The sequence below is a fragment of the Lampetra fluviatilis genome, chromosome 25 (assembly GCF_964198595.1).
Source record: "Lampetra fluviatilis chromosome 25, kcLamFluv1.1, whole genome shotgun sequence".
NCBI classification, from domain to species: Eukaryota; Metazoa; Chordata; class Hyperoartia; order Petromyzontiformes; family Petromyzontidae; genus Lampetra; species Lampetra fluviatilis.
In genome coordinates this window covers 4,907,620-4,922,762 of record NC_136299.1, presented here as the reverse complement: position 1 = coordinate 4,922,762, position 15,143 = coordinate 4,907,620, and the positions used below count along the sequence as shown (strand labels likewise).

Here is a 15,143-nt window from a genome sequence, read left to right as displayed (position 1 = left end):
CCTTGCACAAGGTTAAGTTCAGCTGAACCCTGATCCCATTACAACGTTCTTGCCGACAGGAATGCCAGCGATGTTTCAAAGGGCACAATGGATCCATAATAGGGACGTAAACACAATGCATTTTAATGGACTTGCTCTGCATACAATACTCGCATGGGAGTGCCAGACAGGAGATTCGACAAACATGTTCTTCTACACTACCGAAATGCGATTGTCATTGTTAAAATGGAACACTTGAAATGCATTGCAGTGTTTCTTTGTAACCTTCACCTGTTAAACGTGTCAATGCTACAGGAAAATTAATCATTCCTCCGACTATACTTCCAGTTCGCCTTGACAGTCTCACTGCCTGCATCTGTATCTGTTAGCAGCGGTTGCATAACATCTCAAATCGATGGGCATTTGATCACCGGTATTCTCAAAATGGTAATAACTATTACGATGTTTCACAGCACTTTCTTTCAATCCGCTGCTGGAAGGACTCCCGACATGTCACCACTCCCGTGCAGTAACGCCAGCACCCTCCCAACCATACATGCAAGTCGGCGGCAGCAGCTCCTGCTATCGGGCCAGGCGATCTCGGCTGCTTACACATTTTTAAGTTACAAATCTGTCACGTGTGCAGTTTTCCTTAGCTTCAGGAAGTCGACGATCAGAACCCGGAGCCAAAAATGTGTCCCAAGCTCTTGTGGGCCTGAATTAGGATGTTGGGTCAACTGCACGAACACGTGTTTAATATACATGTGGGAGTAAACCAGATTACCGGGGAGAAAACCCACACACGTGCGATGTTGGGAAGTGGGGGTGTGGGAAACACCCCATCCCCGTGCAGATGGAAACCAATTGGAGATTAATACACTTGCTGTACCGCCACTTCCTGGCGAGCCAGGGTATGGCGACCTTAACGCTCGCGGAAAGGAAGTTGCACGAGATTTGCGCGATCCACCAACCCTCGTCTCCAGGTGCTACACTGCCGGTTGTTAAGCAAGAGAAAATCGATAGTTTACGATCCAATGCAAGTGGTACAACTCACCGATGCATGTGCACGCAAGAATGCAGGCACAAACCAAGTGAGCATTTCATTTTATTCAAGTGCATTTCAAGCATCCCGTTTTGACTTAATGCGATACAAGACCAGACAGCACAATTCATTTATAAAATCACCCTCTTAAGCATTGCATACATTTTACCTTGATATTTTACCTTGATATTGACCTAATACAGCTAGTTCATACGCAACACTTGTGCGTATTGCATGGAGGATATGCACATTTACCGTTGTACATCGCGTTGTTGTTTAGTTAATTCTTGCAGCATTCATGAGCAAATGTTTAAATTTTATTAATTTATCCAACTGATACCCTGTCTTTGAAACCTTAAACAAGTGTTTCAACACTATCCGTATCAGTAACATTTCACAATGGATTGGTGACGGTAGCCTTGAACACTACGAGAATGGCACCAATGTCAAATGTACCCAATTATAGTAAAAACCTTGGATTGCGAGTAACTTGGTCTGCGAGTGTTTTGCAAGACGAGCAAACTTTTTTGATACATTTTAACTTGACAAACGAGCGAGGTCTTGCAATACGAGTAGTACGTACAGTATACGCTGTCTGCAGAGCGTCACATGATCAAAACTGAGCCGATGGTTCTTCTCTCTCGCTGCGGGATTGTGGGTAATCGTCTCCCATGCTCGGTCTCAGTCGGCGTGTCTCACTCATATAGGTCAACATCCGTGCGAGCGTATACTGCTCACTGTAGTGTTGTGACCACGTGTGTGTGTGCGTAAAGCATTTTTTTATTTTGTATCCAAGTGTAGTGACTGTTCTTTAGTAACTTTATTGCAACAATGACCCCCTCCTCCTCTCCTCTCTCTCGTTTCCCTCACACCAGCCACGATTAAATGTAATTAATACATTTTATTACTTTATATTAAATTTAAATAATAATAATATAAAAAGGTATTTTGTATTAATCATTTTAACATGCATATTTTTGGGTTGTGGAACGAATCGTCTGAGTTTCCATGATTTCTTATGGGGAAATTCACTTTGATATACGAGTGCTTTGGATTACAAGCACGTTTCTGGAACGAATTATGCTCGCAATACAAGGTTTTACTCTATGTCTTAATTTCCAAGGCAAGTGCATTCTCGGTACACCTGAGCGTGCACGGCAGCTGCTTACAGACAACATCAACAGCAAGCAGAATCCTATCGTCGAGTAAATCGGGATAACAAAACGGGCAAAAGCAAGTGCTCACACATTGAGAACAGAACCTTGGAACCCCTCCTGTATGGAGGCGATGGGCTGGCTCCAGGGCGCCGGGGATGACAGCATCGGTCGGCCTACATGCGGGAAAGTATGCCCTCGGCTAGGCTGCAGGTGAGACCCGTTCCGTCTGGCTCCACGTTGAGCTGCTTGACGACGCCGTCCTCAACGAGCATGGAGTACCTGCGGGGCCAGTCGCACGCGCAACGAGCACCCAGGCGGTCAACGTCGCGCTCGGTGGCATTCCCGCCGCTCGAAGTAGTTCTGCGGAAGCGCTCTTCACCATTGCCGAGCGAATGCATTGTAAGGTCGCAGTCATTACACACGAAGTGCCTGCCACAAATGAACTACGATGCATCGTTGATCTCGTCAAGGAGCATAAACCGTCACACGAACTCCGGTCATCCTCGCAGCAACGGCTTTTGGCTGGCCATTGAACAAAGACGGTCACCGCATCACACGCTTTCAGATGCGCTTCCGCGGCCGTCTGGAACGCTCTTCTTCATGATATGCACTTTTTATATCTAGATTGAAAACTAATTTCTTTGGAACTGCTTTCTGTGTTTAGGTTGTTGTCCTTTCCCTCCGCACCACCAATTCGAACGGTTGGCTATGTACGGTGCGAGAGAAGTTCATACATATATCGTTCCCCACCCTCCCGCTTCCACCCCCCCCCACCGCCATTGTGTGAGGACCACATTATACAAGCAGAGGGGATCATGCCCAATGCTCAAGAATAACAAAGGCGTAGCAGTTCATGTTAACGTTACTGAAGCGGAAGTGGAGTCTGGGACGAATGTAGCCGCTGTCCACTTCTATTGAGGCGAGCACGCTGTGGCAATAGGAGGCAAACTCCGCAATACCTCTGCGAGCGTTTGTTTCCCAGGATCGAGATGAGTGGCTCCTTGTCAATCACCAAGTCCACAGCCTGCAAAAAAAACACAGCGGCAGTCAAGCAAGCGTTTAAGTCCGAACATTTTTCGCGCACCCTTAAAAGTCCAGTCCATCACGAACGCACCGCCGCGTTGATTACACACAGTGCAAGCTCAATGGAATAACACGACAGTTTTAAGTCTGTTGCAAAGCGGACTCGGACTCCGGGTCGGTATCGAATCCACGACCTCCGGCATACCAGGCGAGGTAGTTAACATCGCCACTGTGGCGCCCCCTTCTACGTTCCCATCGCTCACTACGGGGAGACCAATGCCCAATTGCAGACTGTTACTGCATTCACCTTGTACTGCACACAGGGACAGCTGCCACGTGGGGCCCCCCCCCCCTCTGGCTAGACCGAAGCAGGGCACCGCAATGGTGAGGAAATTAAATATTAGGCGGTTTAGTTGGGGTCAATGAAGCGGCCAGAAAAAAAACATGAATTTCATTTGCATAGTCAGCGAAGGACCGTTGTGCCAAACATGTGACCTCTTGCGACACCATTCGCATAAACTGCTCTAGCCGCCATACACCGGCGTCGAGTGCGAGTGATTTGTTTGATCCACGGATCACGGGGGGGCGGGGGGGGGGCGATGGTCGGTCAACTTCAAACGTCAACCGCCAATTGAAGCGAGCGCAATTTGCTGCAGGAGTTTGTGCATCAAGATGGGCGATGTGTCCAAAATGTGACGGCTCGTTTCCCCACGAACGAAGCTCTCAAATCGCCAGTAAAAAACGCAAATCCTTATTCATTTTTTTACGCCTTTGGATTTTGGAAGGTTGTGAATTGACAGTCTGGGAGTTGACCACATTGAGCAAGGACTTCACGGGAAGTCAAGCAGGGGTCATCCAATGGAGAGACTGCCTCCTGCCATGGGGGAATGAAACATTTCTAGCACTGGATCAGTATGGACAAGTGACAGGCTCGGCCACACTGCTCATTGGCACAAGGAGTGACTCTGTCCCGACTTACTGTTGTACTTGCTCAGCTTGTACGAGGTTCATAAGCAATGCATCTCGTCACCTCACAGTTAGAAGAGGATGAAAGCACAAATCACACGAGTACCTTTGCGAATGCTCCAGTAGGATCGGCCAACATCTGCACCTAAAAAAAAAACACCCATCACAATATCCATTACATTTCGTAAACGTTAAACATTTTCTGCGTCAGGTTATCGCGGCTGTGGTGTTTATCGCCCAGACAGATGTGTTCTCGGTGTTATTTTGCACGTTGTCCGACGGTTCGCTCTGCGTTCTGGGAGCTTATCCAGCTCCCGAACAAGTGCTCCCAGCATGTGCGGCAAAAATGTCGGACATCGCGCCGAATTACAAGCGGCACATCTCGAAATCATATCAGGAGAACTTGAAACCATGTTGGTTGGGAAAAGTGGCCTTTGTCAGTAACACAGTGCTTTGGAAGAAGAAGAGTCGACGGATTAAACAAATGTTGTTTACTGTGAGACTCCAAACTTTAAAAAGGACCATGAGATGGACCAGCACATGCCAATACAGAAAACAAGTCCCATACTCTTTTCACTTGAGTGTTATATTCCATCGTGAGCATGTGTTTTCATAGAGTAACGTCAACTTCCCTCTCGCACGTAACAACACGTATACCGTACAGGCTTTCGCCTGCCAGTGCGGGTTGGTGATGCCAGGCATACAAGTTGGAGCATAGTGCAGTACAATAATGAGTTTTGCTGCCCTGCCCTCTCCTGACGTGACCCAGCAGTAGCCAACCACGTCTGTTTGAAACTTGGTGCGTTTCCCATCCCAATACCATCAAAGCTCAACCCTGCTTAGCATGGGCGATTTGCGTCACGGGTAAAACACTCAAATACCCATGAAAGAATTGGCCTACCATCCCGAGTGCCCTCCAAACAAAATGCACGTCGGGGCTCTTCCTAAGCAAAGGATATTATTACACTTAAAACAAGAAAATAACATGTGCACGCACCATCGTAACTACGTTCTGCAACTCCACTGGACTACAAGTGCCTCTCAAGTTCAGAACGTAATGACATTTCGTTTCTCCGCGATTACCGCCGCGTTTGAACATCTGACACATCGGAAGGAACTCATTGGTCGGAATTATCCAAGAATAAAGCGATGCCCCTATTATTTCTACCCACCCCCTTCCCCTTGCAAAAGATTGGTTTAATTTTTGTATTCCATTGATACAATCCCCTCTCTCTCTGTATTCCCCGTCTTTGATATGGATAGACGTATTACAAAAACACGCCCGCGGCCGAGAATCCTTTGCGACACGAAACCCTCTCGTCTTCTCTTGCAACGGGAGACCCCGTGGCTGTTGCACGAGAAACACGCCGAAGCGAACATTTCCCTCTTACACCGATTCAGATAACAAACCAAGGGAGAATGACAATCACTGGAACGCTGCCGCGGTGCAATGGCTAAGCCCGCTGGACTTGCAATCCAGGAGTTGGCCGGTTCATCTTCAGGCGCGGCGGTTAAAACGACCGTGGTAAGTTTCTTAAATCACCTCCCCCACCATCCTCGACTATGTACATCCAGTAGTATAACATGGGTACACCAGGGAGGAGTTTATTGGTAGGTTATGCGCTGGGGTTGTGTGGGTATTCCACTTCTAACAAGACTGTAGGCCCCTAGTGGAGGTCTTTCTGCCAGTTGTGGTCTAAGAAATGTATTGCAGGGCTGCACCTTTATCTTTGATAAATACCGTTATGCAACAGACCCCATGACACAAAGATATTAAAATGGTGATCATCATACTTCTCGTAAAACTGGTACTCCTGTAAATGTCAGGTCGTAAATTCAGCTATTAATATTGCTTATTAAGCTCACGGTACATGGAATCGGCATTTTACAATTCGTACATGCATATATGTACATGTACAGGGGTTCAGCTTTCAGCCACTAGTTGATGCGATATTGACGACAATGTAAACAGAAAATCACACGTGATGTCATGTTAATGGCATAACATGTGGCTTTTATGGAAGTGGCATCCCATAAAAAGCGCATCGGTGATGTCATTAACATGACATTAACATGACATTAACATGACATCACGTCTCTTTATGGGTCACATTTTCAGATCGATCCTAAACCACCAAAAAAAATCCAGAACATTCAAAATGTAATTGACCAATTTTTTTCAAAAAATGTCATATTAGTACAAACATCGGGAACATCCCAAGTACAGATGGTTGAACCGTACCTTTCCGGCTGCGTTGTGCGCGTCGCCCCACGCGGTCATCACAAACACGTCATTGACGGCCACGCAGGCGATCACGTCAATCCCCTTCGACTTGAGCTCCTCAGCCTTGGCGATGTAGCCCGGCAAGTGGGTCTGCGGAGCATCAACGGAACGCGCAATTTCTCGTCGTTTTCTTTGCCTTTACATTGGTGCTGCACTCTTGTCATCGTCAAGACGGGAGCGGACGATGACAGCCTTCACGTGGCCCATTCTGTTATCCCTTTCCCGTTCCGATCACGTATGTGCACGTCATAAGTTTTTCTTCCGGTTCTGTTCTGACGACGTACAGGTACGTCATTGGAAGAAACATCGCCGAATCAGAATAAAAACTAAAAATAACTTTATCTGTACCGAGGCTCTCACAAGGCCATGTGCGAGGGGGTCTATGGCATAGTTTGGCAACAACTATCAGAGTGTGGTCGTGTCACGACAGTTCTTTGCCTGCGAGTACAATGTCTTTAAAAACAACGGCGGTGACCGGGACCCATCTGCAGTCGTCTCCAAAACGGGAAAGGGTTAAGTGAGAAATCATGATTAATGCCATGAACCCGGCGACCGAACATCTATCAATGATCTCCTGGCCTCCAGGAGCAACAACTCAATGCACAACAATGGCCCTTGCTTTTCCAGGGCCAAACGACACACTTCCAGATAGGTCCTGCAATGAGGATCCTCCAACTCAACATTGAGGGACTTACCCGGGCAAAATCTCCAATGACCAACAGGCCGGTTACTAACGTATCCATGGATACGACCTCACACGACCAGCCACTATAACCCAAAACTTGGTTTGGCCACACAAGGGCGAATCATTAACAAAGCCTTAGAAGAGAACAGAATGTTGGCTAATGTGTCTGACATCTTACCAAGAGCAGAAAGCAGCCAAAAATGGCAACGAAAAATGTGAAAAGGGTATAAAACCTGTGTGGTGCCTCGATGAAAGTTGATATATGAACAGGTTTCAATAAAACAGTTTTCCATTGTTAGATAATAAATAGCAGACACAGACTTACAGTTATAACAGATGCATAAACTCAATGTTTCAAATGATGTAGAAATTTAACACTGTGGATCCAAACCATGAGAGGTCAACTGAAGATATGTTTAATGTGTTCTTTTACACCCCACAGACAATGTAAGACATATGTTTTATGCTTTCATTTTATCATGACTTACATAAGCAATGTGCTACTGCAATTGTGGCTCAGAAACAAAGAATGAAATAAGCAAGGGTGTTGATGATGATTAAACCAAGGTAATATGGTAGTTTAAATACACTTGTGTTTAGCAACAGCTGGCGAGCCACCACTCAAATGAAAGCTTTGTCAACAGAACGATGCACCTCGATCACGGTTTCAAATTCCTCTCCACACACTGGGCTCCATGGACAAACAAAAGGCGACTCTCTCAATGCGCCATGTGCCATGGCTTAGCCAGTGTAACATTTAGAAACATGCATTTAGATGCGGAGGGAAAAACTGGAGGATCCGGAGAAAAAGCCACGCGACCACGGGGAGAACACGCAAACTCCAAGTATACAGGCGTCAGGGTCTTGATCGAATCCACGACCATCTGTATATATACCGGGCGAGGTTGTTAATAACATCCTCACCACCGTGACGCCCAATCCCGCACGCATTAAAAGCACGGGGCAAAATGTTGCACATCTGCTGTATACTCAGCTGCCACTGCCCCCACCTTTGAGCAGCCAGGAGTGAAAGCCCCGGGTACGGCAAAGAGGATTCCTTTTTTCCCAGAGAAGAGCTTGGCAACGTTGACCGTGTTGCCGGGCTGGCCTTCCTGCAGCTCCACGCTGGGCAGTCGTTCTCCTACCTGCACCAGAAACGGGACAGCGGAACTTAGCAGCAGTGCATGGGTGACCTTGCCCAACGGTATTGGTAAAGCCTATGTGCAATTTACAAGTGACAGCGTGTCATGTGCATAAGAGTGTGAGAAAGTAGCACACGTGACTGGGTGCCAACCGTGGCAGACCACTCAACTTGCAACCTGAATGGGCGCAAGTTCAAAGACCTGGGAGTGTATTCACTCGAGTCTTACATTTCATGCTGGGACTCACGGAGTTACGGCTGAGGTTGAGGCCAGGAGCCTTTTGGTTCGAGACAGGTGTCAAGGTCGGTTAAGGCCGGCTCCTCTAAGCCAAGGCTAAGGACAAGAGCTGAGACAATGCTCTCAACGACCGAATGCTGGTTTACTCAGGCCGTTTATTTTTTGGTTTGATAAAATAGAGTATCACTTTGATGAAAGTCAAAAGTGGTTGCCTTGTAGCAAGACTGGCCTCCGTCATAGTAATGTTCAATTTCCACCATAACTTCAGAGTCCTAAGGTAACTACCACCCCATGCACATGTAAACAGACACAATGGACAATAGGAGGCATTGAAGCAAATTGCTGGTGGTTTTAACCAGCACAGGGGTGGAGAGTTGAGTACAGGTAGTCCCCGAGTTACGATGGTCCGACTTAACGATATTTAGATCTAACGATGGCGATACGACAAAATTGCCATCAACAACCTAACATCGTTCAAGTATGCAGACAACGGACATAATCTTGGTGAGTACAGCATGTACAATACGTAGCTTTAGCGATTTCATTTTAATTTTACCATGATACGATACGTTCAATGCATGTTACAAGTTTTTATAGCAGATAGGATTGTTTCTTGAAAAAACTTATTAAATTGCAGTTCATATAGGTAGGCTAAGAATTGACCTTGTTTTTTTACTTTACATTTTACTGTGCAATACAGTATTATAATTAATAAATACAGTATATAGTTTATACAATACGGTACTGTAAATTGCTCTGTTTTGCTAAATTATCACCATTCTTTAAGAATCCTGGGTAGGCTAAGCCATTTTCGACTTACGATATTTTCGACTTACGATGGGGTCGTCGTAATGCATCTCCATCGTAAGTAGAGGACTACCTTTATTGTGTCTTACTGTATTATGCTATGCACCGCTGCATCCTCCTCCTGATCATCAACCCCTTCATCTGCAGCAGTGGTGGGAAACCCATGGCGTGCAGACCGCATCCAGTCCGCAAATCCATTTCATATGGTCCATGGCCACACGAGGCCTACCACTTTGACACAGCCCACAATCGATATGTATGCGTCACTGCAAGCGTCTTAGCTGAACTAATCGGATAGGAGATGGGAATATGTTCGACCTGCCAACAACGTTTAATTTTAGCACACATGTAGTCGTGCTCCTGTCACTGCAAGGACCTCGAGCAGTAGCAGAAACGACCGAGCGCCGTGTCCGTCCGTATGTTGGTGTGGCCTTCATAGGTGCTGACTAACAGCACTTTGAAAGGCTATAGTGGGGATCTTTGTCCGGTGTGGTTTGACCACCAAAGTTAATTAAAATTCCTATTCGGTTCACAGTAAGAAAAGCGTTCCCTAACCCTGCCCTGAGGGCAATCCATGATGTATTTATACGTCTATTAAATTTAAGTGGAGTTGTATCAGCCTGCAAGTAGTGCACATTCACAGGAGTGCATTTTAAAAGTGTTGGTGACCTCGGGCTCAAACACGGACTGGGTAGTGCTCAAATCTGCATGTTTTGTTTACATTTTTGTTTGCATGTTCACCACAATTGTGTGGTTAATGCAGACATGAATCATTGCCAAAGGTTCTGTTTGGCGTTTGAACATCTTAACAGCGGTTTTATTCCCATAAAGGGTGAAACCTTTTCTTATACAAAGCTCCATTGTCGAACCTTTGTCACGTGTGCTGTTTCTCAGCAGATGCAATACTGAAACGCATTAAAAATGTTTACTGTTTCTACATTCTCAATTGACAAATGTTGCAGCACGAAGCTCGAATGGTGGGCCCTGATTCAGTGATGGAAATTCCACAATCCCATGACGGGGGCCAGTCGCCACACAGGACGAGTTGGCTTCCAATGAGTAACGATATCAGGAGCACGAATGAAATCATTACATTGCAAGATGGACGATAACATACAGATAGTCCCCGAGTTACGATGGTCCGACTTACGATATTTTAAATTTGGCGCGGCAGGAAAACGCAGCAGCGTACGAGGTACGATGCTGTACGTTGGGACGCTACCGGGATGTACTGAACGCATCTTCCGCCTTGTGTGGTGATGCCTCAGTCTCAATGCATGTTAAAAGTGTTTTTTTTTTATAGCAGATGGGATTGTTTCCTGAAAATTGTTTATATTAAATTGCAGTTCATATAGGTAGGCTAAGAATTTACCTTGTTTTTTTACTTTCATTTTACTGTGCAATACAGTATTCTAATTAATAAATACATACAGTATATAGCTTATACATTACGGTACTGTAAATTGCTCTGTTTTGCTAAATCATCACCATTCTTTAAGACTCCTGGGTAGGCTAGGCCATCTTCGACTTACGATATTTTTGACTTACGATGGGGTCGTCGTAACGCATCTCCATCGTAAGTAGACGACTACCTGTACGTACATTATATTTCAATTGTCAATCCGCTGTTGGATGAAGGCGTTAACAAACCCCTGATGGATCATGGGGGAGGGGGTTGACCATACTTCACCACACTAGTTAGTTCGGGTTGGTTGAGAGGGTGGGGTTCATACATCACTCGCCACAAAAGCAGTTTGTGGGGAATAATAGCCAATTTCTGTACTTTAGAGGCATAAGCAATTAGGAAATAACGTACTACCCAGGCACACAAAAAAATGTTTGTTACAGTGTTATTGAGTGAATTATTAACTTGGCTTGTGTCCTGGTCACAAAAGCAAAGTTTGTGGGGAGTAATAGCCATTTTCTATACTTTTGAGGCATAAGCAATTAGAAAATAACACTTACTACCCAGGAACAAAGAACATGTTTTTGCTACACAGTGTTATTAATGCAATCCGCTGTTGTTTCTCCTGCATAGATGGAACTAACCCCAACACGTGTTCATCTTCTTGGTTCTTTCGGTAAAGTCACGTAGAATGGAAATAATAAAATAATAAAACATAATAAAATTCTTCTCACGACGTTTCGGCCACAACGCAAGCAGCCGTCCTCAGGTGGAGAATAGGTATGTCGAGAAGAATAGGTCTGTCGAGAAGACAGACCTACTCTTCACCTGAGGACGGCTGCTTGCATTGTGGCCGAAACGTCGTGAGAATTATTTTATTATGTTTTATTTTTATTATTTCCATTCTACGTAACTTTACCGAAAGAACAAGAAGATCAATCCGCTGTTGTTTCTCCTGCATAGATGGAACTAACCCCAACACGTGTGTTTGTGTCACGCAATGCCCCCAACTGCAATGGTGGCACAATGGGGGCCCCACTCACACACGAGCCCCTCCTCCACTGGCGTCGTTACAGAGGGCATTGCTGGCACAGGCCGCGCTCACAGCGCGTACTCGACACGACCACAACAACTACCAACAGCAACGATACAACAGATGCTGCAGTACGAGGTGGTGATGATGATGATGATGACGGTGGTGATGGTAATGGTGGTGATGATGGTGGTTAGCGCGCTGCACTACGAACCCGGCCCACCCCAGTTCCAATCCCGCTCACGGTTCCCAATGTCAGCGATGAATATCCGAACCGTTCCTGAGCCGCCCCCCCATCCCACACAGCCCCCCGCACCTAGATAGACTCAGCCTCAAAGGAGTACCCGGTGCGGTGTTTAAAAACAAAGACGGCCGCGGCGCTAACCACTCGCCCACCCCTCCCGCCACGCCGACCTTCACCGGCAATCGTCAACAGCGCTTGGCCCCACACAGCAACCCGCTGTTGTTGTTGTTGGAGGCTGTAATGCGCGTGGTGGTGATTGATGATGGTGGTGGTGTGGGGGGGGCAGAGGAATCTTTATCTACGAAGCTGGCGCACTCACCTTGATGGGCATGCTGAGCGCTGCTCTTCCCGTGTGTAGCAGCGACCTTTGGATCCGGGGTAACAGCGCGGAAGCGAGGATGAGACGCATCACTACCACCGCAGGGATAATTAAACCACGAGGTGTGTGTTGTGGGTGTGGTGGTAGTGTTGGTTACAGGGGTTCGGCTCTGCAGTGCGACACGGACAGAGGGCAAACCGGGGCGAGTCTGGTGGAGGCGGGGCGGAGTCGGGTAGAGGTGCAGCCCTGCAACGGCGCGCTCACGCCACTGCTGGTGGAAGAATACCCATAGAAAGTAACATCCAGAGCAGGGTTTGCCAAACTTCAGATGTTGCGGTCCACCACTGTATTTCCGCGTTCACCAATTTACATCCACCCCCCCCCCACCCCCCCTACAATATTTAATTTCAAATTAACTCGTCCCACGCTGAACGCGCCTGATGATTGTCAATGAACGATGTGGTGGGTTAAAGTGTGGTAAACGCGGAAAGATGTCCAGTGCTGGGTCGCGAGGACTCGAGTTTGGGAAAGCTTGATCGAGATCAGGGGTGGGGAACCTTTTTCCTGCCAAGGGCCATTTGGATATTTATAACATCAAAATTTGCCTGTTATATTTGGTCAAACATTTAATCAACTCACCCCTGATGCGATGGCTAGAACTGCTTCTCTTTGGCGAGGCGTGTGATGTTGGCTGGTATTGATGATGTTGCTGCTACTCACAACTACTTTTCCAGGTTTGCTCCGAGATGTATTGAATTTCGAGTTCCGCCTGCGGTTGCATTGGCAGGGCCACACCAAATGATTTCGCGGGCCTCTAGTCTTCGATTATATAATCGGCCTACTCCTTCATCACTAGTTGGCCAATCGTCTCGAAAGTGATGGGATTACCCACACGTTAACCCACCACAGGTGACCAAACCCATTTATACTGCTGGGTAGGACAAAGACGTCGGGATTTAAGAAACTTGCCCCAATTGTTTAAACTGCCTCGCCCCGGAGATCGAATCTTACCATTGACCTCTGGATCGCGAGCCCAGTGTGTGTTGACCATTATAACCACGGCAGCACAGTGTTCGTGGTGGTTTATTAAAATCATGCTGAGCATGCAAAAGGCCCAAAACGCCAAGCGGTCAGCAACAAACGGCACTCTCGCAGTTTTGTTAGTTGTTTATTTACCCAGGAGAGCTACACTAAGATGAATCGATGAGCGAAGTTCACAGGAACAGTAACCATTCTAGTAGCGATATAAGAGCGATAAGGAGGTGATTGACCTGCACCGGTCAGCGGGTGAATCAGTCAGCATGATTGATAATGATCAATTTCAAGGCCGTAGCCATGGAGTCAACGTTGGGGGGGGGGACCAAATCCTCCAGGGGGTCTGGGGGTCCCCCCCCGATTTTTTTTTTATAAATTTGAAAACTAATTTCCTGCCTAAAATATAAAAAAAATTTCACTAACACATAGGATGGACTTTTTATTTAATGTTTTACAATAATGTCCAATAGTGTATTTATTACATTGCTCTGTTTTTTTCTTTTTTACCTTTTCTTGTTTCATTGTATGTAATGGCAGAGATTATGGATTAATAAAGTACAACCATAACCGCAATCATATAAACAGAAATCTATTTTATAGCAATATATTGGGGGGGACATTTTGAGCATATTTGAATATTGGGGGGAGATGTGTCTCCCTCCCAATATATGTCCCCTCCCCAATATATATTCTAATTACGCCTTGATCAATTTACGTCGATCCTTTCAAGTTGCACCGTACCTAGCCAACCATTTTCATCGGAGGTCCGTGGGAAGGACAACAAACTAAAGACAAAAATAAATTCTAAAGAAATGAGTTTTCAATCTAGATTTAAAAGTGAATAAGCTTTAGTGACTTCCTAATAACAGTATTCCAGCTTCAAGTGAGCATGTGCTTTAATTGGTAGCAATAATTGTTCAGAGTTTAAAGAATGCTTTTGAAGTACCGACGGCTAATCTTCTTCGATGCATCCTTATGCTAGAATAGTAATACTGTACAGCCATTCAATGAAAGATGTGAGAAATTGTGGATTTGCCCGTCTCGTATGATATTATCATTGACTGGGTTTTAGTTTAATGTTGCCAGGATGTTGTCATCCCAATTAAGAATCATGTTCAAGTCAATGGTGATTAATAATTATACATGTGTCTATGACCTTCAGCTTGTGATTTAAATGCGTATGATGCATGGAGTGGCATGCCATCTTAAATACATATGACTCCTTTTTATTATATACTTTTTTCTACGGGACTTTACCGAAAGAACCAAAGAATACATAAGACTCATCTACTTACGAACGCGTTAGATGTTCCAGGGGTCTGTTCGTAAGTCGATTTGTTCGTAAGTGCAAATTTACTCCTGTTGATTTCATGTTGTTCAGCATGTACACTAACCACGGGGACTGGCTTTAAGAGTTGAATACTCTTTTGCAGATGTAGATGCCACTGGTTCTTCATGTTCTGCAGATGTAGATGCCATCACCGTCATTTATTTCGCGGTGGTTGAACTTACGAATCTCGGTCTTAACGGCCAACTGGACATACGGAAAGGTTTGTTAATATCTCTAAAAAGTTCGTAAGTCGAATGTTCGTAAGTAAAGGAGTCCCTGTGTTGCGTCTTATAAGGAGAATACGGTACAAGTATTTACTTTTTGCACTGCACTCTGGTATTGGGGGACTTCTGATTGGTCAGAATAACCAGGGGGGGTGGAATTCTCCCGCGCTTACCTAACCCCGCCCTATATAGGGCTCGCGCTCCGCTTTCCTCGATTGTGATTGGCCGAAG

At 45.9% G+C, this 15,143-nt stretch overlaps 1 protein-coding gene across 1 annotated transcript; it reads right to left on the bottom strand.

Moving 5' to 3' along the window:
• Positions 1 to 986: 986 nt before the first annotated feature.
• PRDX5 (peroxiredoxin 5) lies at positions 987 to 12,541 on the bottom strand. Its single transcript, XM_078868038.1, has 6 exons — positions 12,324 to 12,541; positions 8,147 to 8,281; positions 6,410 to 6,541; positions 4,274 to 4,312; positions 3,138 to 3,202; positions 987 to 2,457 (listed from the first exon to the last, which is right to left on the bottom strand). Exons 1-6 carry the CDS (start codon positions 12,411 to 12,413, stop codon positions 2,352 to 2,354), a joined length of 567 nt encoding a protein of 188 aa, XP_078724164.1. The 5' UTR covers positions 12,414 to 12,541; the 3' UTR covers positions 987 to 2,351.
• Positions 12,542 to 15,143: the final 2,602 nt, after the last annotated feature.